This window comes from Sinocyclocheilus rhinocerous, unplaced genomic scaffold (assembly GCF_001515625.1).
Source record: "Sinocyclocheilus rhinocerous isolate Xijiao unplaced genomic scaffold, SAMN03320098_v1.1 scaffold506, whole genome shotgun sequence".
NCBI classification, from domain to species: Eukaryota; Metazoa; Chordata; class Actinopteri; order Cypriniformes; family Cyprinidae; genus Sinocyclocheilus; species Sinocyclocheilus rhinocerous.
The window spans coordinates 84,090-107,894 of record NW_015647040.1 but is presented as its reverse complement, the minus strand read 5'-3'; the positions used below and the strand labels follow the sequence as shown (position 1 = coordinate 107,894).

The window sequence follows — 23,805 nt, the reverse complement described above, 5'->3', positions numbered from 1 at the left end:
ATCATTGTTTTTCAGTATACCATAGAAACATGTTGAAAAATAATCTACAAATACTGAAGCAGCAAACTTTGCAAAACACAATTTATGTCACTGCCAAAACTTTTGGCCATGACTGTAGTTTAATTGTGTGGGGGAAAAAATTGCAATGAAAGTGAATGCAGGCTGAGGCTGTCAGTCCCTAACACTCCATCTTTGGATGAACTAGAGGATAAGTGGGTATGGAAAATCCCTTTAAACAATGAATAGCACACACTATACTTTTTTAGTGTACTTCTAAAAAAACACTTTTTCTAGTGTACAACAAATCCTCTTGCAGAAGGAATTGTTGTATTACACGTATATTATCCATTTATTTAAAGTATTTTGTAGTAGTAGTAGTAGTAGTAGTAGCCTAGTCATGTTTTTGATGTATTGAATCTGAATTGTATTAAGTATTGTTAACTGAGGTTTTGTATTTTATTCAAGTAAAATAAATAAATAAATAAAAAATTACGTGCCCGTCCAGAAGTGGGCGCAGTTGCGAAATAAAATCTTACTTTGGAGGAAGAAGAACAAGCTATGTAAACAGGAAGATCATGTCAGTTGTGTCACAAAAGCAAACGACGTGATATTAGAAGAAAGATTTCATTCTTTAGTTAATAGTTTACTGATTAATAATAATCTCGTACAATAGGAATACGCATTGAATTTGTTGTCCAAAAATAAGTATGTCGGAGGCAAACGGGATGACAGATGCCCAATTGATACAGCAGGTTGGTGTCAAACGTTCTGTCACATGCAGTTTAAAATCCTAGTTCAGCTCCGTTTACTTGTTTGGTTGTTCATTATTATTATTAAACGTATTCCAATATGTTTTGTCACATATGTATTGATAACTACGACGACAGAAATATATCACCATGTTTTAATGTTGTACTATGGTTTATGGTTGATATTTGGCGTTCTAATCGGCACTTGTCTTTGTATCCCGGTTGCAGTTGGCGCTGCTGGGTTGGCTGAAGACGGACAGTGTTCAGTGTAAGCAGCTGCTCACTGCGGTCACTGGGATGCAGGTGGCCCGTGAGCTTCTGGACAGACTCTCTGGGCAAAGCCAAATAGATGCTTACAGGGTAAGATGCGTCTGTTTTTTGTTGACTTTACAAAACGTATTGTGGTTGCACAGTCTGGCACAGTATAATAAAGTACGCTTTAATATAGAGGAGGCCTAGGAAAATTGTAAAACTAAATTTCTTCAGCGTGATGACACCATTTCAGCTCTTTCCCAGAGTTATCTCTGCCATGAGACAAAGATATTCGACTGTACATACATATATAAATGCATACACAGCTGTAATAATAGTTAAATAAAAATTGTATGAGTTGAAAAATGTAATCTTTAAAATGCATAATGAACATTTATTTAAATTACAACCTGAAATATTAGTAAAATGTGTATATATATATATATATATATATGGATTATTTATTTACAGATCCATTCATTTATAAGTCTATTAATGGAATATTTAATATGTCACAAAAAACATACATTTTTGTTATTTCAAGAACTTTTCAGAAAACTTGTGTATAGTTGTAGAAGGTTAAGTTGTGAAATAATGAAATGGGTAGGGCAAAGTTTTGGGATCAACATGTATGATTTCTGAAGGTGACACTGACTGGAGTAATGGCTGCTGAAAATTCAGCTTTGCCATTACAGGAATAAATTACATTTTAAAATATATTAACAAAAATTATTTTAAATTGTAACAATTCACAATATCATGGTTTTACTACATTTCTGATCAAATAAATGCAGCCTTGGTGAGTATAAGTAATTCTTTCAAAAACATCTTTCAAAAATGTTACCATCCCCAAACTTGTGAATGGTAACGTACATTTATACATTTCTTAGTTTCACTTTTTAATGATTTTACCCCTATGTACTTCACAGTTGTAGTGTAAATAGTGTATATTGTATCGTTTTATACCGTACTGAATTGTATATTGTCTTTTTTGTAATGTTAGAAAGAATCCATTATGACAAATGTATTGTGAATGCTGTCACAATCTAACCAATCTAATCCATTAAACCCAAACATCAATTTTAATTAGTTACAGAATGGATTACAGAACACATCCATTGTAGACCAGACAAACGTTTGTGACATGTGATTTTCTGCTTCCACAGAGGGAATGTATCCAGAGCATTGCTGACTGGCTCTGTTTCTCATTAATTTTTGTTTGTATGTACGGATTTAATTTTGATTTAGATTATATTTAGCATTTTGCCTCCAAAATGTTTGTACTTAGCAGGCAAGAAACCTGATTCGCTGTTAAGGCAAACAGTAAATTTGGACATTTTCACTTTGGGGTGTACTCACTTTTGTGGCCAGTGGTTTAGACATTAATGGCTGTGTGTTGAGTTATTTTGAGGGGACAGCAAATTTACACTGTTATACAAGCTGTACACTCACTACTTTACATTGTAGCAAAGTGTCATTTCTTCAGTGTTGTCACATGAAAAGATATAATAAAATATTTACAAAAATGTGAGGGGTGTACTCACTTCTGTGAGATACTGTATATAATGTTGAACAACGACTCAGGCCAGTTTGGAAAGCACTGATTTTTAACACATCGACAACAAAGAAAGACAAAGAGAACGGTCAGGTGGATGAAGAGAAAAGAGAGAGGAAAAAGAGGAAAGACAGAGAGACTCCATAATGAGCTTTGGGCGATGACTATATTCATCACACAGCACCTGCGATGAATTACATTATGCAGATCACACTTCTCAGATCTCTTGATGACTTTAAAGACAGTGTAGCACTCAGAGCCCAAACCCATGATTAGCACTGCTGCATTTGGAATAATAGAAATGCAAGACATGGCTATCTTTTCGGTTTCTCGGCGGCAGTTGCCAAAACACTTGTTTTCTGACGAGGACAAAGTTTATGAATAAAATACCACACACTCTTTTGATATAGTGCTTGTCTGTCTCCACTGCACCTGGGCACTTACAAGCAATGACCAGTACTCTAATGATGGGGGAATACAGTCTTGTGAGCTGGCAACCAAGATGAAAGGAAAGGGTGGGCTGGTCAGAGAGAACAAAGCAATGTCATCTCAGCCATCTAAGCACATCTCACAATAGAAAGAGAATACCATGGCTATATTTTTGTCTGTCAACATCAAACAAAGCAATATTTTAATGTCAGTGAAGCAACAGGCAAATGGAGGTCTGTCAGTTGTTTAAAGCTTTTAAATTGTACTTGTTGATTGAATGTCCTTGAAGTTGCATTTTCAGAGAGATGATGATTGTAATGGGGTAGGGGGTGATTTGTGAGTGTTTAGGTATTTATTATGACAGTGCATAAGAACAAATTACCATGGTCACTATAATTTGTGTGAAAATGCCATAACTGATGTTTTTTCTTTTTATGACATAAAATGTATTGTAAAAATTAAAAAAAAAAAAAAAAGGAATAACAGTTAAAATGCAAAGTTAAAAAATGTATTACAAATTTGAAAAAAGAACATTTTAATGGCGAAGATTTACAATGATGAAAATAAATGTAAATTAAGTCCGCCTTCCAATGTCTATGTCGGCTCTCTAAAGATTATATGGCTATAGCTTGATAAAACAAGCCGACAAAATATTGCGAAAATTATAGAAAGCTCTTACTGGGCTATTCTTTCTGTAAATTCTTTCAGTGGATACGTGTATAGTAAAAGATAAGACTTGATTCGATCAAGAATCGGAGTGGATGATTTAGTGATTCATAACACACCAAAAGACTTGTTTAGTTCTGCTAGGCGTACTGATGTAACCTGCAGAAAACAACACCGAATGAATCAGTGAAAGAATATTTTTAGGTTTCGAAGGATTTGAGTCCCCACAACTACTACCTATAGGTTGCTCGCTCAGCTCATATTCTCTCTCTCTCTCTCTCCCTCTCGCTCTCTACTCCTCAGCTGCATCATTCAATCACGCGCTCCCAAGGATTCACACTTGCCAGGAATATACGGCACCTATTAAGTTTAACTAAATGTTTCCACCACTTTTGATTCTTTTACCTCGCTCCATTAACATAGCAATATTGTTTGGAGTACTATGGTGACATGACGGTGCTCTTCCTCAAATATAAAAAATTTAATCAGGTAGGTAACCTTCAATTTCACCACTCTAAAAGTTTGTTTGTGATAAACAAACAATTCATTATCACCTAAATTAGGAAAATGTGACCGACATTAATAATAGCCAACCATGTATGTTGATAGTAATCAGTGATCTAATTAATTTATAAAAATAAATAAAAATAAAATAGAATAGAATTGCAAAAAATGCAGAATGTATAATAAAACAATGTTGTATTCTGTAGTACTGTGTGCATGATAACTTAAAAATAATCAGGATCTAGTGATCTTTGAAATAGTATGATACTAATGTACTGCTTAAATACATTTCCTTACAATCCTTTTCATGTTTTTTTCCAGCCAGCTCAAGCATGATTTCACATCGAGACCACAACGTTATTACTGAATGGTGCAACACCAGCTATACTTGGACAGCAAGATGTGAAAAGATAACAATCTTGCGCTTGTCTGCCTACTGTTACCTGCTAACCCAAAAGGTGTATCTTGAGGTCTTATTTCCTGGACCATGTGTCATTTTACTTGATAACCTTGCTGTGTACGATGGTGCCACTGGAGAAAGTGATGCGATTATGAGTCCAGCAGAATGGTAATGGACATGAAGAACTTTGTCCGGTACACTTTTGTCCCTCATTTTTGAACTGTATCTGAAAGCAAGAGCAACATACAGTTTTCATGTGTCTCTACGTCTTCTAAAGCCCATTGTGGTGAAGTCTATGTTTGTGTTTTAATTGTGAGTGAAAGTATTTGTTTTCTTGTGTCTGTGTTAGCGGCTGTGCATGTTTGCCTGTTCTTGTCATTTCCTGCTGGTGATCAAGTCATGCCACGTGGAAGAGATGTCAGCAACAGCTGTTGCCTCCCACTGCACCTGAATGAAGACAATGCCCGTTTTGGCTTGTTGGCGGCCTTCATCCTCCTCTACCTGCTGTGTGGGGCGGTGGTGTTCTCCGCACTTGAGCATCCCTCTGAGCTGCAGGCTCACAGGCGCTGGAACGAACAGCTGGCTAACTTCACGGAGCAAAACAGCATAAACCTGAAATCCCTAGAGGTCCTCCTAAAGCAATATGAGGAGGCCTTTGCTACTGGGATCCGAGTGGACAAACTTAGGCCCCGCTGGGATTTCTCAGGAGCCTTCTACTTTGTTGCTACAGTGGTCTCCACTATTGGTGAGTTCATATAATGTCATCTATGCATTCAGATTTTCATAACTGCAAAAGAGAATTTACGGGCCTGGAGAGCCACAGTCCTGCAGAGTTTAGCTCCAACCCTAATCGAACACACCTGAAACTACTAATCAAGGCCTAAGAGTTACTAGAAAGCTACAGGCAGGTGAGTTTTTGTCAAGGTTGGAGCAAAATTCTGCAGGACTGTGGCTGCCCCTGTATATATAAATATATATATATATATAAATGCCAATACTGACTTCATTTACTTGCCCTGATGTAATTAATTTTCTTTCTTCCCAAAAAAAAAAAAAAATGCATATGCAAATTTGCATTGCATGACATTCCCCTCTCCTTTAACTTTGAAATCTTTCAAACTTGCCCCACCTCAAGATGCTCCCTGCCAGGTTTGACATGATGTCAAATGTTATTGGCTATTGCTGTTCTTGTGACCACTCACAAAATACTCAAATTGAGTGCCCACAAGTATAAATTAGACTTGAAAGACACACATATGGTATATTTTAGCAGCTTTTGAGCATGACAGCCTCTGGTGACTGTCTACTTTCATGATGTTTTTTAAAACTTTGTATCCCACAGAAGGCGTAAAACCATAGCAGTTTGAAGTGACATGAGGAGGGCTAAATGATGTTTTTAAATAGGAATAAATGTATTAAAATAATTTCCTGTTTCCTTCCAGGCTTTGGCATGACCACTCCTGTCACCATTGCAGGTAAGATCTTTTTGATATTCTACGGACTTATTGGCTGCGCAGCAACAATCCTCTTCTTCAACCTCTTCCTGGAGCGCATCATCACGATGTTGGCCTACATCATGCGCTGGTGTCACGAGCGACAACTGCGCCGCTCTGGCATGGGAGGAGAGGAGGCCAGGAGCGAGGACGACAGTCTGGAAGGTTGGAAACCATCAGTCTACTACGTAATGCTCATTCTGGGCATCGCCGCCCTGCTGATTGCATGCAGTGCTTCTGCGTTGTACTCTGCCATGGAGGAATGGGACTACTTTGAGTCCTTGTACTTCTGCTTTGTGGCCTTCAGCACCATTGGCTTCGGGGATGTGGTGAGCAGCCAACGGGAGTTCTATAAAGCTCAGGAGACCTACCGTCTCGGCAACTGCCTCTTCATCCTCATGGGTGTTTGTTGCATTTATTCCCTGTTCAATGTCATTTCCATCATTATCAAGCAGACGCTCAACTGGATCCTCGGCAAACTGGACTGCAGCAGGGCTCAGTGTCCCTGCCGTGGCCGTCCATACAGAAGAAAAGGTCGGGCCTGCTGTTGCTGTTGCTTTCCACGCATTTCCAACCAGTGGCACAACCACCACCCTCCACTGGGACATTCCCGGCAGAGGGCTCAAAAGCGCAACGCCGTGCACCCTGCCCCGGCTAACGAAGCGGCAGGAAAGCGCTTCACTAATGCATCAGTGGAAACAGTTTGTGATAGTGAGACTGATGCTGGCTTAGGACCAGATGGAGGTTATCTGACAGGGCGCAGACTGTCTGGAGAAATGATCTCAGTCAATGACTTTATGACCAACAAGGTTTCTCTGGCCATTCTACAGAAGCAACTCTCAGAGACCGCTCACGGTAATCCAAGGCAGAGCCACGTTCGCCAGAACGGCTTCTCCGGTGGAGTGGGCGCCTTTGCTATCATGAATAACCGCCTTCAGGAGACAAGTGCCGACAGGTAGCTCGGTCATACAAAGATGGCGTTGGATATTGCACATTAAGGATAACTTTTAGTAAGGGTTGTGTACCTTTCAGAACTGAAATGAGAATGGCTTTAAAATCCCTGAATTTCAATTGCATTTGAGTTGCTGTAACAAACAGGATCCGGAATTGTAATTCAAATTTGAATGAAAGGAAGTAAAATTAAAATGAATTGAAATTCAAAGAAGTGTATATGACTAACCTTTAACTAGAAAAGCAAAGTTTAAATTTGTTAATGTGATAGTTCACTCCAAAATTAAAATTCTGTCATCATTTACTCACGCTCATGTCATTCCAAACCCATCAAACTTTCATTCATCTTCGAAACACAGAAGAAGATAGTTTTAATGAATAATATTCTTATGGCAATAACAGCCTAAACTAAACCTGCTCATCATATAAATCGATCATATCTCTTCAGAAGACTGGATTAAACCATTCAATTCACATGGATTATGTTTTATGTTTTATGAATTTTTGAATAGTTTTGGTGACACTAACTTTTAATGGAGGTACAGAAATCTCGTAGCTTTCAATAAAAATAAATATATTTGTATTTCAAAGATGAACAAAGCTCTTATGGGGTTGGAACAACATGAAGGTGAGTAAATTAAAGAATTTTCATTCATTTCGGTTTAACTATCCCTTTAGGACAAACTTTGAATGTTGGCTTGACAAAGCCTTAGTTGAAAGTTGTGGGAAAACGTTTTCTAAGTCTTATGGTCAGATAAATAGACAGATATATTTGAAATGTATTCAGTAAATTCCTCCTCCTGTCATTCCAAACCAGATTCCTATTCAACTTTTTGGATAATTCAATTCAAATTCACACTCACTGACTAAAAGACAGCAAATTCTTCAGTTCTGAATTTTTCCCCAACCCTGACTGAGTACTGCTCGTTGGAAAAATAAGTTATCAGAGGTTTTAGCAATTATTAAAGATGTTAAGTGTACATTTACTATTGGAATGGCTGTGCAGAGCAAATTAGATCAAATTAAAATAGCCACTTACCTCTGTAGATCAGAAGGACGGTGAAGGTTAGCATTTATGAATGGCTTCGTTCTGAAGAGTAGACGGCTTTCAAATTTTTTTATTTTTATTTTTTTACATCATTATAAATAAACCATATGATTTTAATGGTAACATCGCTTCTCAGAGTCGCTTTGATGCTGAAGTGATTGGCCGGTGTTGTAAGCAATCACACTGTGCCTCTAGAGAGTTCCTTTAACGGCTCTTCACGAAAACAGACTGATTTTCGAGAGCCAGGCAGATGTAGCCACGGCACTTACAGAGAGACAGTCCCCGGAGGAAGAAATACAAGTGTCAAATCAAAGGAAGATGGTCAGTAATATTCACTGTTTAATCGTTCCTATCACGCTTCCGTCAGTGTAGATTGTCTTAAGAAATAAATGATCTAAAATGAATACAAATAGACTTTTAGCAAAAGGGATCTAATGTGATAGTATCATCAGTATTTAAAAGACAAACTAAGTCATCTGTATACATTCTGTAGATATTGTATATTGTAAACACAAATATTACTTATTTGTTAAATATTTATTTTGGTATCAACATTTATGTGTTTCAGATGTACTCACGCCCTTTATATCTGTGTAACAATAGCCTGTTGTCAATCATAGAGCTTTTAAAATCTGTTTCTGAGTGACACTATAGGCATCAGTGTGACATAAATACAAGGTTTGCAAATTGCAGAGGAGCGAGTCTCTACTGCCCTCTTCAGGGTGACAGTGGTACTGCTTACTGTTGGTGTTACTCTTGTGTTGAAATCTGAGCTCAGCCACACACATTCACAACGTGTATGACTATAATTACCAAGAGGCCATAAAGTCTCTTTATGTAGCAGGACAGACATTAATAAACTAAAATCTCATGAATGACTTGATCTGTTTATTTTTATTACTCAACCTTCAACCTTTATGTTAGCACAAATATTGCACAATATCTGTAAAATGTGCACAAAGAAAGATCATTACATAACATGATATAGCACTGCATCAGTTATTTTGCTAGTCATTAGGAAATATCTCGTAATATTAACATGTTTATATATTGGCATAATTTCAAAGAGGTCAGTAAGGCAACACGATCATGCAAACAGAGAAGAGCGTATTACAGGAAACACCTATTCAAGAACAGGACTATATTACTATAGTGACTATATTATGAGCCTGTATAAACCAACATGTAAAAGTGCTTGTATTTAATAGAATTTGTTTTTAGAGATTTTAACATTTCAAGTTTGATGTGAATTCTTAAAGGGATTGTTCACCCAAAAATGAAAATTACCCCATAATTTATTCACCCTCAAGCCATCCTAGGTGTATATGACTTTCTTTTTTCAGACGAATACAATCTGAGTTATATTTAAAAATGTCCTGGCTCTTCCAAGCGTTATAATGGCAGTGAATGGGGGTCGAGATTTTAAAGTACAAAAAAGTGCATCTATCCATCATAAAACAGTTAATAAAGGCCTTCTGAAGTGAATTGATGCATTTGCCTAAGAAAAACATCCATATTTAAAACTTTATAAACCGTAATCTTCAGCTAACTGTCATACACGCATTCATGAGAGAGTGGTGTTCCAGCGTATGACGTAGGCGTAGCGTAAGCTCCAGTGAGAATATGCTAGTCTCGCGAGTACCAAGTTTTGCAAAGGAAAGGAAAACCAGGCTTTTCTCGGCTTATATCAAATCCTCTGACATTTTTCTTTACAAATCCTCGTTTCTGTCAGGACAGAAGATGATTGACAATTAGCATACAGTTTGGATTTGCTGTATGATTCTGTTCTGGGCAAGCATGGATGAGTTGGGCTAGCATGGATGAGAGCAGAGAGAGCAGCGATAACCCCCCCCCCAGGGTAAACAGAACAGAACCAACATAAATGTATTGCAGATATCGTTAAAGTTCAATAATGTTATGTACACATTTTAGAATTAGCCTGATGCCAAGGAGAAACAGAAGGCGGAATCCTGACTGACAGAGGAGGAGTTGGGGATGGAGGAGGGTAATTAGCTATTGAGCAATGCGAAAACTGCTGATAATACTGAGGGACCTTATATATGAATGCTTAGATAGGTGTCGTATTCCCATAGGTTGATGGGGATCAGCTGAAAGTCAGCTGATGCGAGCTTGACTAACGTGACCTGCCAGAACTAACGCTACGCTAGATGTTGTACTTCTAATTCGTGACCGGTATTTTGTTTTGCTCTCTCCTCTGAGCTTCTGCATTTATCACTTCTCACCGGAGATTAAGCTACGCCTACGTCATATGCTGGAACTCCACTCTCTCGTGAACGCGTGTACAACAGTTAGCGGAAGCTAGAGACTACGGTTTATAAAGTTTTAAATATTGATATTTTTCCTACACAAATGCATTGCTTCACTTCAGAAGGCCTTTATTAACCCCCTGGAGCCGTGTGGAGCACTTTTTATGATGGATAGATGCACTTTTTTGGGCTTCAAAATCTTGATCCCCATTCACTGCCATTATAAAGCTTGGAAGAGCCAGGACATTTTTTAAGTCATATACACCTAGGATGGCTTGAGGGTGAGTAAATCATGGGGTTATTTTCGTTTTTGCGTGAACTATCCCTTTAAAGGTATAGTTGACACAAAAATGAAATTCCTGTCATTATTTACTTAAGATCATGTTGCTCCAAACCTGTATGCTGTTGTTTCTTTTTCCTTTTATCAAACACAAGATTTTTTTCCCCCCTCTAAACAAAATAATTGGACCAAGACTAAGCAGTAAAGGCAAGTAAATACTTTTTGGGTGAACTATTCCTTTAATACATCAGCATTAGCTTGTCGCTAATTTACTGTTCCTCAGAATCCAGAGACTTCTGTCAAGTTCTGGCTTTTTTATTGTATCAATTTAAAAGTGACCTGTTATATGCCAAGACTGAAGAGAATCTCAAAAGTTTGTTGTCACTGCTTGAACACATTACCTGAGTATTGTCGATTGTAAGACTCATTGTATACATTTGGTAAGGAAAATACTGAACGTATCACAATCTAAAGAGTCAAAGTTATATACAGTCATTATTGTCCTGCATTGTGGCACAGCATTGCTTTTTGTAAGTTTCGTCATTCATGAAACATACAAAAAGAAGGACGTAAAATGTTTTTTTTTTTGCTGTCCAAAAACATCTTTCTAATTTTTTGTTTAAAAGACAGAAAACTGATCAAAAACTGATCCCCAACCAAACAAATCCATTAATCGTTTATGTAAGATGGTCTCTAATTGGCATCTGTAGGACTGAGTTCCTGAAAAGATACAAATGACAGGAATTCATATTAAAAATGCTTAAACATTAAGTTAATGTACAGTAATGACAAAATCATTAGTAATTTTAACATATATATATATATATATATATACAGTATATATCTTATATTAAATATTATTATAACATAAAATGGATCTGTATAGAAGCTTACCTGGGCTAATCTAGATCGCCGTGCCTCTGTCTGCTGATAGTATGCTGAAATGATACAGTTCCGTCTGCAAATGTCCAAAAATTATGATATTTCAAAGTTCAATCCACTGTTCTTTTGGCAGTCATTACAAATACATGTCAATTGAGCTGTACTTGTGGAGCTGATTGGTGCTCTAGGGAAGGTGCACCAATCAGCTCTAGTATTATTATTATTATTATAATAGTTATTATTATTATTATTATTAAATTAACTGCTTACATTATCATATTAAATATAAGCCAAAAAATAAATATTAATAATAATAATAATTCAATATCAATCAATATCAATTATAATAAATGATTCTTAAAAACAACAACAACAATAATAACAATAATAATGGTAGAAAGATGAATAAGAATGCTTATTTAAGGTTTTCTCATTGTATTATAGATCCTGTTGGGAATAAACCGATTTAAAGCACCGGGACTGTGATATATCTATTTCATGCAACAGCTGTACCTAAAAATGTTCATGTCACAGTCTGTGAAATAAGTTTTCAAACTTCTCTCAGACAATTGCTGACTGCTATTTTGAGCAGAAGTAAAGCATGATAGACAACATGCACTCACTTGCTCTGAAGGCCGCCCCCTGGTGGAAGTCCAGGAATCACTGTTGAAGCCAGTACTGTCAGAACTGACAGCAGATCAGGCTCATCACCTCTTGCGCTCAGCTCCTCAAATATCTCTGTCAAAGAAACATGCGTGCCAATGATTTAATTCCTCAAGCAGGCCGCTAGAGGACCATTTACTTTAACCATTATGTGACTCCATGATTTGAAAGGATTGCCATCTGTGACGTAAGTCATGTAAATCTTAAAAGCAACATCAGAAGAAGCCAGATTTAATCAGATGGTTTACCAGCTACTTTGGACTCCAGAAAGTCCTCCAGCTCAGCCTCCTGGTGCAGTGCTTCAGGTGACAGCTGGGGGGCGCCATGGAAACAGACTAGAATGATGCTGATGTTATCAAGGCTCCCCTGTTAGAAATACATAAAAAGACATTCAGAAAGGAAAAGTAAAAAAGAAAAAGAAAATAATAATAATGTATCTGCTATACGATTTATTCGCTAAACTCTTCTCTTTCCTCTGATGTTTCTTTAGATAGGGCAGGCAGTAGCGTGATGCTATCAGCCACTTTTGAGGCTTTTGTTCTAAGGACAACTACCTCACGTTGTTGATTAACTAGATTGGAATTGGTGACGCTAATGCAGACCGTATCCTTCATTTCTAAGGGATGTTGTTGGATTTCTATCCCTACATAGCACAATGCTAGGCCGAATGCTGTAATCTGCTCGCACCATGGCTAAAAGTAGATTATTCCGTTACAGTTTAGTGGCTGAATACAGCCTCACTTTGAGATGGTGGACGAAAGTGCAGTCATGACAGAGCAGGGTTCTGGCTTACTGTGGAGGGAAAGATGTTGACATTTTCAGGTCAGCACCTTTTCTGCAGCCTAAAGGCCATTCTGTATTTCTCTTACGTAATGTAACAGCCTGGTTGAAGTCAGCTCTGGATGCCATAGCCAAGAGAGTCCATATTTAAGATGTAGTTCATATTTTAAATTCTAAAGTACATTTTAAATAAATGGAAAATGTATTATATATTATAAATACAGTTTATTTAGTAAAAAAATCAGTATAAATACAGTTTATTTAGAAAATATCTATCAGAACGACATGAGCGTGATCTATCAGAAAAATGTGATGTGACACTGAAGCCTGGAGTACTGTATGCTGAAAATTTAGCTTTGCATCACAGGAATAAATTACATTTTAAAATATATTCAAATAGAAAATATAGTTATTTCAAATTGCAATATTGCACAAGATTACTGTTTTTACTGTATTGGTGAGATTTCATTGAAAATATTTAAAAATCATGTTTCCAAACTTTTGACAAGTCCTATATATATATATATATATATATATATATATATAAAGACCAAAAATATGATGCCATATAAGCAACTAAACCGTATCAAAAATATTTTAAATCTTTTTAAATAAACAAATTTATATTTTCACCTACATTTCTGCAGCTTAAAGTTTAAAGTGAAATGACATAACATGAATAAAGCAGTGAAGCTGGCATTAGATTTTCTGTAAGTTGCTATCTAGCGACAGTAGTAAACGGGGCTCTCACTCATGCTGGAACTCAAAGATATTCAGAAATGTCCCAAAACTGCAATGGGAAAAGAGACTTGCAGGGGTTTGAGGACAAATCGAACATGGATTTGGACCAAGCAATCTAAAACAGAGTGAAAACAGCCTAGAAATCTTCTGTTCGTACTAACCTTATAGAGGCAAAGGTCAATGACCTGGGAGCAGACCTCTCTCAGGTCTGTGCAGACACGAAGTCGGCTGTGTATGAAGGCACAGAGCTCTTCATTAGTGACAGTGTCCCACACACCATCGCAGGCCAGAACCAGAAACTCATCTGCTGGCGAGCGCTCCACAGCAGACACTTCCGGCTCTGGCGATACCATCTGTTCTGTGACCGGCCGCCACTCAGCTGTCTTGTAACTGAAGTCCCCCAACGCCCGGGAGACTGCCAGCGAGCCGTTCACACGCTGCACAGTCACCGATCCTCCAGCGTTCTCTATCCTCTCCCTCTCGCCGGGGCTGAAGGGCTTGTGGTCTTCCGTCGAGAAGGCCACCCGCCCCGCACGGCACAAGACCGCCCGAGAGTCCCCGCAGTTCACAAAGTAGATGTGGTGTGGGGTGATAGCGGTGGCAGTGACAGTTGTCCCTCCACGTTCCCAACCCTCACGGCAGGCCATGGCATGAAGGTGTTTGTCCATGAGAAAGAAGCCCTCCTTGATGCCCTCAGTGACCCTTTCTACATCCTCACTTGCTCGGATTTTGCCTGAGAAGGAACAGCTTATGTCACTAAATAACCAACACAATCTAGTCCACCGTTAACTGTGCAAGGCCTTTTGGTGACTTCAAACAGATCACGTTTGCATGTTCGCAAAGACAAATCTAAAGGCTTCATTAGAGAAGATTGCAAGGACCAACCATTATGCAACATCGAATTGCTTTATGTTGTACACCACAATTAACTCGTCAGATCAAGGCTTAATTAAGTCATAATGTTGCTGAGACTTTGGATGTACAGTAGGTCTGCAAATTAATCCAGTCCGATGAGATCCTCTTGGATCTATTCTAAAGAGATCAATAAGATTTCCCACATGATGTAATTTCTGTTTCTCATCAAAAGCCACTCAGTCATGAGGTTTGCCATGCTCTCAAATGACTATCGATGTACAAATATAGTATAAGCCAAAAAGATACAAGAAGTCCTACTGTTTGTAGGACAGCTTGTTGCTCACCTGTGCCCAGAATGTGGTCCAGCAGGTTTTGGGAGCAGTGTTGGGCCACCGCGCTCCCTGCGTGCCCATCATACACAGCGAAGAACCCCCAGTGGGCCAGTTCCCCTCCTAGCTGTGGGAAGCAGTTGTGGAAATCTTCCATGTGGGCCCTCCAACCCTGCATGCTGGCCAGGGCGTAGGTAAGTCCCCAGGAGGCACAGCCCTCTTGCATGTGCTTGTCCAGAACCGGTCGGTCCAAGTAGGGGCTAGGGATGACCCCTTCTTCTTCTCCTCCCTCTTCGCCTTCAGACAGCTCCCCTGCACCTCCCCCTCGCCCCCCTTTAAAAAAGGAGGTGACCCTTTTCTCGGTCTCCTTCACCAGTTGCCTTACAAAAGCAGGCATTTCCACGCTTCCTTTCCTTGATGTCCTCATGGTGTCTTTTTTTCTGCACTCGTTTGAATCTGTTCACGGCCTCCACCCTGTGCTGTAGCTTGCTGGCTTTGGTTCGTCTGTGTGCCGCCTTGCTGCTCAGGGCCTTCACAGCATTATCTCCCAAGAGGCTGATTCTGCACCTTGAAGCATCCTCGAATGATCCAATGTAGAACGGCTGATTTTCCCTTCTGTTACTCTACCATTGCTAGACATATCACTGAGATCTAATCTATCTGCAGTCATAGTGGCTCTTTCCAATTTGATCCACTTTTGTTGCCTTCCTCCTCTATATGTCAGTGATATTCCCTTTCTCTAAGCTTTCTCTCTGTCTGAGCCCGTTATTTTCCTGTCATCTCTCTGATTGGCTGAGCTATTTCTATGCACCAATCATCTCGCAGTGTCCTCCCTCTTTTTGTACACACCACATGCAATCCTTTTGCAGAGTGGCTCTCTCTCTTTCACATGTTCAGTGCCTCTCTCTCTCCCTCCCTCAGTTTCTCCTCTTGAACTCCCTCTGTTAATCATCTCTGCTGAACATTTGATAATTTTGCATTACCTAACATACACAGATTGATGTGCATAACAGATTTTCACAGTAGCCCAGTAAGAGAGAATGGCAGAGAGAGAGAGAAGGCACATAGTACACTCTTCTTAATGTTATGTGAGGCAGATTCAGTGATTCATATTAAAGAACATGGTTTGCCTTAAGCAGAATTTATGAATGGCATATTCAAATATGAATTTGGGAGACTCTAACAAAGGTTGATTCAGACAGATTAGTGGATTATGTAAATAAAAAATGCCTTCATAAACATTCTTACATAGGCTATTTTTGTCTTTTTAACTCTTTTTTTTTTTGTGGGTCGATGGAATGACGCACACAAAAATGTCTCATGAATAAATGCGTTTGATGGCATTGCATCAGATGCTTGTAGTACTGACTCATCTGCTGGGCCAAGCAACCTGGAAAAAAAAAAACATAAAATGAAGAAATAATTTGATTACAATATTAAAATAATTAATTTAGATTAAAATTAAGTTTAGATTTTTAAACGAGGAAGGATAGCTGTGTGTGTGTTTATAAAGATGGGGTGTCCAACTGGTTGAGATATTATTAGGTCAGGCCAACCCCTTCCGCTGACAACGCTAGGATGGCCAAAAAAAGCCCAGAGGGTTCGTGGAGTGCTGGGAGGAGAGGGGGTTTGGTGTGGAAGCAGCAGAAATGGCCAGCAAAGGTGAGAGTCTTCTGCTGTGCTGGGATCGAGCTCTCCTGAGCTATATTGTTTACACATGTAATGAGCAGGTACGCGAAATGCAGGTTGGCAGTAACTGAGAGGGGTGGGGGGAGGTTAGGAGATCAGATTGAAGTTGAGTGGTGTACTCTAGAGGTATAGTAATACTATATAGTAATACATCAAACAGGACTTCCCAATGGAAGCTTGGCAGGCTGATGGGAATCTAATGGATGGACTGCCTTCCGGAGCCGACCGATGCATGACTCTAGGATTTTAAGGCAAAAACTGAGGCATTGATGTCTGAATGAAGGAAGTGAGATCTTCTCTCAGTCTTATTTTGGCAGTGCTGGCAGACATCTCCCTGGAGAGATTCAATCTGACCCCGCCATGTTAGGCTGCAATAAATTGCAGTAGCAGGAGTGAAGGCCATGTGGAAGATTTCATGCAGAGAAGATTTCAGAGGGTTTGGATTGATCTGATAAAGGCTCATTCAGCTTTGCGCCAGTGTGCGCCACAGCACAGATTTGCACCTGCGTTTGGAGGATAATCAGAATCAACAGCTGTTGGGGTCTATTGGCTTCACAGGGGAAGGGGCGTGTGAATGCACACTGCCATTAGCTGTTCCACAGTGTTTGTGTCCATGCACTCTCTGACACGAAGGCTTCTTGTCTATTTATGTCATATGTTTGTCTCAGAGATGTAACATTTGCACTAAATTATTGCAGTTGTACAAAATAATGTGCAAATTCTTTGGATTCACTTTTGATTCAGATTAGTACGTTCATGTGCAAAAATTAATGTGTTTACAGACTGTTTGGCCTGTGGTGTATAACGTGACCAAGCTTTGTTGGACAGTTATGTGGTTTCAATAAGGGTTTCTGGCAGAGTCAGCTTACTATATTACTTTTACTTTTTAAATTTCAACTTACAGTCAAGTCCTTGACAAGTTTAAGGCCACTCCCGTGGATTTGAGAATTTTAGAATTCCACCTTTTCTTTTCTGTCCTTTTGCAGTTGTTTTCATATTCCACTGAGCCTTGCTTATCCTTTGATTGTGCTGTGCGAGTGTTTTCACCCTGCTTCACATTGCCTGAAATTCAAGACAAAAATAACGACTGACAATGTTTAGACAGACAAAGTATATTTTTAATATTTTGTTTTTGGATACTCGCTATGAACTCTACCCCTCCCATGATTACTGTTAGATGAGTTCTACACAAAGAAAGTTAGAAACTGGGTGACTGAATGACATTCAGCCTTTAAAAGCATATTAAAATAGACAGTTTAACAATGGTAATACTGGGTAATGATCATGTTGCAATCTAATTATATAAAATTTCTCAGTAATATAGATGACCACTCATTGCTAAAACGTCCTGCTAGCTAACTAAAAAAAGAGGTTGCAGATGTTTATATATTCACATATGGCATCACTTTTGTGGTAAAAGAGAAACTTCTTGAAATAGAGAGATAATTCAACTGAAACAACATGAAATTAAGGGACACAGGAAAATCAATGGGTTTTTTTTCTCAATATTTAAAATTTTTTTTTTTCAATAATTAACGTGTCATTTTCGTGACATAGTGCTTGGACAATAAGATGACACAGTAAACACTGCGTAAATGTAAATTGCCGCCTTTTATCAAATCAAAAGTCCTATGAATTGAAAAGCCCAGAGTGAGGGATAGGCTAATTTGCTAATCTCTTTTCTGAATTTTTATTTGATTGAAATTTTCCGAAATAATATAAACAATTTTGTTTACATTCAAAAGAGTTAAGACTCAAAATGGATATTTTATTTAAAATATCATAAACTATTAATTCTAAGGTGAATTCATTCAACTAAAGTTTGTGGACTAACTCAAAGAATGGAGGAAAATCTGCAATTGTAATTTGATTTTACCACAAAAAAATGACCAGACACCCTGTGCAAACATGCATATCTGACCACCCAAACACTCCACCACAAATCCCCCCCGTGTCCCCCTTTAAGACCGACTTCAAAGCAGTACTGCATGGTCATTGCATTTCTCCCTCATTCTCTTTTTCTCTATCTTTCCATTATTCTGCCTGACTATGCCTCTGTTTATTTCCCTGACATCTAACACATACATTTTTCTTACCCTCCATAGTGTTGGATCTGTTATACTGGCGGGATGTGGGGACCACCGGGCTGGTGTTTACAGGTTTGGTTGTGGGTTTGGCTTGTTTGTTCCAGCTCAGTGCCATCACGATCCTGTCCAACCTCGGTTTGGGCATTATGGCCTTCACCCTCCCTGTACGCTTACTCTACAAAGCCATGAAGCTTGTCCGCCTCAGTGATGGATCTCATCCCTTTCAGTGAGTATGCTGTAAAACAAATAACATGTTTCTACACAGCCGTAAGCCTAAAGGTGTAACTGACATGCTGTTTACTGTACCTCTTGGAGTAGATGGAGTAGTAGCAGAAGTCTTGTCAGTGTTTGCATGCGAGTCGATTAGTTCACTAATTCATTCAACAATGAAACAAGTCCAATTGTGGTGTGCTATGAAAACAACAACACTCTTGTTTGTGTGATATTGCTTATAAAGTTACAGACCCCCAGTCTGCCCTTTTTGCAAGCTGGTTTGAATGGATGAGTTCACTCTGATGTAGTCTATATCAAGTTGATCATGGGTTAAAATATAAAAAATTAAATATTAAAATATGAATTCTTGAGATGCATAACAGATATGCAGATTTAAAACAAATGTTGAATGATTTGGCAGGAGCTCGATGGAGGGTAAAGCAACTCAAATAAGTCTGGATTAATACATGTAATCTTTCTCAGCTGGTCAACTTTTCTTTATTAAAAAGGTCATATTTGGATGAGGACCGTACGCTGACAGATGAGGACACAGTTCGCATGGCGGAACAAATGGTTCTGCTGATTGCTACGGCTGTCACCGAGTTGAAGCGGCTGTTCTTCATCGATAGCATCATGGACTCAGTGAAGGTCTCACATGCGTCTTAAATATCTCACCTCAGCTACACCAAGCAATTTTTATGCTTTTACTGCAATTTATGGCCTACTTTCACTACATCAGGGGATACTACTCTCTTACATAATTAGTCCTGATATGAACTATTACCATGTGCTTTCATTCCCAAAGGCAAAGGTTCTGTGAGAATATGCAATAGTGAAAGTAAAGAAATTTGTATTTGGAAAAGAAAAATTGACCTTTATTAGTATAAGAACATAATGTTCCTGGTACAGCAGGGTGCTAGCAATAGATTAAATTCCCAGTGAACACAAATACCGATAAAAATATATAGGCTACCTTCAATGCACTGTTAATCTCTTTGGATAAAAGCATCTAAACGTAAATATGATTGAAATCTAAAGTAAAATGAAAATATAATTCTTTTATCTGAATGGTTGTATTTTATTTGTTTGTGTAGCTTGTTGTGTTCCTGTATTTGTTGACTTATGTGGGGGTCCAAGCCAATGGTCTCACGCTGGTTATGACAGGTAAGGATATCCTGTTGAAATTTGTAAAGATTCATGACAAATCACAGCTGACACTATTTTTGACCTAATGTCAGTAACAATTCAGTTGAAAACATTTAGTCTGAGTGAATTGGATTATACCTTATCAAGTATTACTGCTTTGTCGTGATGATACATTATATTAATGTACAGTAATTCTTTCACCTTTGAACAGGTGTGATATGTGCTTTCTCTCTGCCACTCTTATACAGACTTCAACAGGTAAGTGTGTGCCTCATTTGGACATTACACACAGGTCTATATTTAAGGGGTCATATGATGCGATTTAAATTTTTCCTTTCTCTTTGAAGTGTTACAAGCTCTTGGTGCATAAAGAAGATCTGTAAAGTTGCAAAGACTAAAGTCTCAAATCCAAAGATATATTCTTTATAAAAGTTAAGAGTCAACCACGCCTACCTTAAACGGCTCGTTCTAACACGCCCCCAACATGTCTACGTCACGATGTGGGAAGATTTGCATAACGCCGCCCAAATGTTCACGCAAAGAAAGAAGGCGTAACTTTTATTCTCGCTGTAGTATTGTTGTTGCCGCCGCCATGTCGTGAAGGCGCTGTGTGTTTCGTTGTGAAAGCGAAACTACTTTGTTTGGCCTTCCAAAAGAGGACGATATCCGCTTCGTCATACCTGGAGCTGATCCGTGCTGGTCGCTAAGGGAATACATCAACTTCGTGCTGTGGTTCTTAGTCCAGCCCGGGGTCGTCACTTGTGGTTGCCGCAAGCCCGCCGGACGCTTCCTGGTAGAGTAGACTACAATGCCGGCTGTTCTGACTCACAGACTGTAAGTACGTTTTTTATATTTAAAGAATTTGTCACTGACGATTCAAAGCAAGTTTTGAGCAGTGTAGAGTAGCTCTTGTAGTTTGTCATTTCTCCGATCACAAATGCAGACAAGAGTTTTATGTTTACGCGGCGCGATGCAACGCAACACGTAAAAAGACAGTATAAGTCATTATAATCCGTAATTATGTCCCCACTGGATGCAACAAATGCCTCGTTTGTAATGGGTTTTAATGTTTATGTCTCATCGCTCCGGCCGGACACGGCATCAACAGTATGGTGAGGGGCGTAACATTTCCGTCACACGCTTGAGGTATTCGGCCAATCACAACGCACTGGATAGCTGGCCAATCAGAGCACACCTCGCTTTTCAGACCGATGAGCTTTGTAAAATTCGACGCGTTTCAGAAAGGCGGGGCATTGAGGAGAAACAGTAATGTACAGTATGTGGAAGATAATGTGTTTTTTCTGAACCTTAAACCGCATAAACACATTTCATTACACCAAATAATACAAAATAATGTTCTTTTTAGCAACATCATATGGCCCCTTTAAAAAAAAAAAAAAAAAAAAAAATTGGTCAAAATGTGTTTAGAAACTATAGATGTGTGTTAGTTAACATCAGGAATTGCCCCTTCCCCTCGACCAGAACTGCACTTATTATCAGATCTCATTAATTTATGCACATAGATTCACACCATAGGCTACTTCAGACTTAACACTTATTTTTTGTTTTCATTTTTGACAGGCAAGGATCGACAAGATTGTCAAAGCCATCAAAAAACTTGTGGAAAAAGTCACAGAAATGTAAGTGTTCATCATTCTGACATGAGCCGTAATGAAAACAATTCAAAGTGAGCCAGGAAAAATTAAGCAAGCCTACATCTTAATGGAACAGTTCACCCAAAAATGAAAAATTGCTGAAGATTTACTCACATTTACTCACTCTCAGTCCATGCAAGGTGTAGATTAATCTGTTTCCTCATCCCCAGAAAAGATTTGGAGAAATTTAGCATTACATGACTTGCTCATCAATGGATCCTCTGCAGTGAATGGGTGCCGTCAGAATGAGATTTCAAACAGCTGATTAAACATCACAATAATCAACAAGTAATCCACATGACTCCAGTCCAGCAATGAATGTCTTGCGAAGTGAAAAGCTGCATGTTTGTAATAAACAAATCCAAGGTGTTTTAACTTTAAACTGTTTCTTTGGATCAAAATAATCCATAATCCACAATAGCACTTGCTCCAGTGAAAAAGTCCACCATCAAAATCCACTGACATATTTTTCTAGAACTTTTTTGGACTGTTTTCACTAGTAAACAGTGTTTGATCTGTGCTTATTTCTCTCTTGATTAAGAAGACATTACTTTCACTGGAGAAAGCAATATTATAAAGAGGACTAATTTTTAAGCAACAATTTGAAGCTAAAAACATCATAATGGTGGATTTGTTTATTACAAACACACAGCTTTTCACTTCACAAGATGCTAATTGGAAATGGACTGGAGTCAAACAGTTTACTTGGACTCTCATTCTGGCGGCACCCATTCACTGCAGAGGATCTACTGGTGAGCAAGTGGTGTAATGGTAAATTTATCCAAATCTGTTCCGATGAAGAAACAAACTCATCTACAGCTTGCATTGCCAGAGAATCAGTAAATTTTCAGTAATTTGTAAAAAATTTTTTGCACTATTCCTTTAAGTCTATATTAATCCAAATGTTTATATTCTCCCAGCAAAGACACAAATGATAATCAAACCACATTCTTTATGACTTTAATTAACTAAAATAGTTTACTTTCTTGAATTTATCATATATGTTCTCTTTGCCACTCCTTTCACATTTCTCTTTTCTAGAGTTGATCTTGTGATTTCACTGGCCAAACCTCCACCAGCCCCAGCACCTTCCCCTGCCCCCACACCAAAACTTACGCTGCAGCTGTAGCCCTGCGAGTTCAGCAGGGTCGGGGGTTTGGGGGTTATGAACGAGTGTTATGTTTTATACTACGTTTCTTATGGTGCTAAGAGAATCTTCAATAGGTCTTCTGAAAGGAATTAAACAACAGACTTCAGTCAAGATTAGTCCAGTTGTATGCTTAATGATGTATTCATTTAACTCAAACTTTCAAACTATATACAGTTGTGTAATATTTATTAGTTCATTTTGCCCAACAAGGCTTTTATTCTACTGATTTTCATAGAAAAATCGAACCTAGTGGCAGCTGCGAGTATGTTTTTGTCCACTAGAGGGTACAATGACACCATATAATCACAGCAGTTCTGGGTCAGGACAGAATGTTGCAGAAATTCTGTCATGTAAATTTGTTTAAAATTTTCTAAAATTACAATTACCAATAGGATCATGCTCGTAATTTGGGTTTTAATATTTAATACTGAATGTTTCATGTTACAGAGCAATTCAAAACTATAATTGCTCTGTAACATGAAACAAAAGTTTAATGTTTTAAAGTAAATTAAAGCTTTAAAGTAAATTTATAAGTTACTTTAAAACAAGTGCTGTTTTGCTTCCCCGACTTTGCACATATTTTGTGCAACATCCCCCAGTAAACACGTGTTTTCAATGTTATTTGCCTTATTTTGTATTTGACAACATGCAAAGCATCACATCGTATATATTTTCGGCCTTGCACAGAAATGCTTCTTTTGTGGGAAATAAGCAGCTGCTAAGGATGCAAACTCCTTTGAGAAGAGTCCCAGGAACGGCAATTTCAAAACATTCAGTTACATACTGTTTGCAGATGACAATCTAATGCTGAACAGAAACAAATATAGGATGTCTTTTGATGTTCAATTACTTCCATGCCAGAATGGTGATAAACAAAATCTGGTAATTGTCTTCACAGGCTTTTAAGAGAGTATCTATAATGACATTGCTTCAAAATTTATGGAGGGGACTGTTTAGAAAGCACGAAAAGAACATCTCACACACTACGGGAAGACAGTTTCATGCGCACTGCAGGAACACT

At 38.4% G+C, this 23,805-nt stretch overlaps 3 protein-coding genes and 1 long non-coding RNA gene across 4 annotated transcripts; 3 read left to right on the top strand and 1 right to left on the bottom strand.

The window, feature by feature from the left end:
- Positions 1–558: 558 nt before the first annotated feature.
- Positions 559–2,195, top strand: LOC107708500 (uncharacterized). The gene is made up of 3 exons (XR_001636367.1): positions 559–752; positions 978–1,109; positions 2,168–2,195. It is a non-coding gene; the product is annotated as an uncharacterized LOC107708500 (long non-coding RNA).
- A 2,358-nt stretch (positions 2,196–4,553) lies between these two features.
- Positions 4,554–7,148, top strand: LOC107708511 (potassium channel subfamily K member 13-like). The gene is made up of 3 exons (XM_016512775.1): positions 4,554–4,723; positions 4,905–5,300; positions 5,998–7,148. Exons 2-3 carry the CDS (start codon positions 4,955–4,957, stop codon positions 7,005–7,007), a joined length of 1,356 nt encoding a protein of 451 aa, XP_016368261.1. The 5' UTR covers positions 4,554–4,723; positions 4,905–4,954; the 3' UTR covers positions 7,008–7,148.
- A 3,616-nt stretch (positions 7,149–10,764) lies between these two features.
- Positions 10,765–15,566, bottom strand: LOC107708512 (protein phosphatase 1A-like). The gene is made up of 6 exons (XM_016512776.1): positions 14,860–15,566; positions 13,822–14,393; positions 12,388–12,505; positions 12,100–12,214; positions 11,489–11,552; positions 10,765–11,314 (listed from the first exon to the last, which is right to left on the bottom strand). The coding sequence occupies exons 1-6, from the start codon at positions 15,269–15,271 to the stop codon at positions 11,288–11,290; spliced, it is 1,308 nt and encodes a 435-aa protein (XP_016368262.1). The 5' UTR covers positions 15,272–15,566; the 3' UTR covers positions 10,765–11,287.
- An 880-nt stretch (positions 15,567–16,446) lies between these two features.
- Positions 16,447–23,218, top strand: LOC107708513 (reticulon-2-like). The gene is made up of 7 exons (XM_016512777.1): positions 16,447–16,506; positions 18,639–18,846; positions 19,343–19,481; positions 19,928–19,997; positions 20,191–20,237; positions 21,561–21,619; positions 22,676–23,218. The coding sequence occupies exons 1-7, from the start codon at positions 16,494–16,496 to the stop codon at positions 22,761–22,763; spliced, it is 624 nt and encodes a 207-aa protein (XP_016368263.1). The 5' UTR covers positions 16,447–16,493; the 3' UTR covers positions 22,764–23,218.
- Positions 23,219–23,805: the final 587 nt, after the last annotated feature.

Bases quoted from the DNA above. Each gene is read 5' to 3' on its own strand.
- LOC107708511 (XM_016512775.1), top strand. From the start codon at position 4,955: ATGCCACGTGGAAGAGATGTCAGCAACAGCTGTTGCCTCCCACTGCAC. The intron at 5,301-5,997 runs GTGAGTTCATAT...GTTTCCTTCCAG, and splicing joins TACAGTGGTCTCCACTATTG to GCTTTGGCATGACCACTCCT.
- LOC107708512 (XM_016512776.1), bottom strand. From the start codon at position 15,271: ATGAGGACATCAAGGAAAGGAAGCGTGGAAATGCCTGCTTTTGTAAGG. The intron at 12,215-12,387 runs GTAAACCATCTG...TTTCTTTGACAG, and splicing joins TCTGGAGTCCAAAGTAGCTG to AGATATTTGAGGAGCTGAGC. The intron at 11,553-12,099 runs GTGAGTGCATGT...GGACATTTGCAG, and splicing joins GGGGGCGGCCTTCAGAGCAA to ACGGAACTGTATCATTTCAG.
- LOC107708513 (XM_016512777.1), top strand. The intron at 19,482-19,927 runs GTCTCACATGCG...TTGTTTGTGTAG, and splicing joins GCATCATGGACTCAGTGAAG to CTTGTTGTGTTCCTGTATTT. The intron at 20,238-21,560 runs GTAAGTGTGTGC...CATTTTTGACAG, and splicing joins TCTTATACAGACTTCAACAG to GCAAGGATCGACAAGATTGT.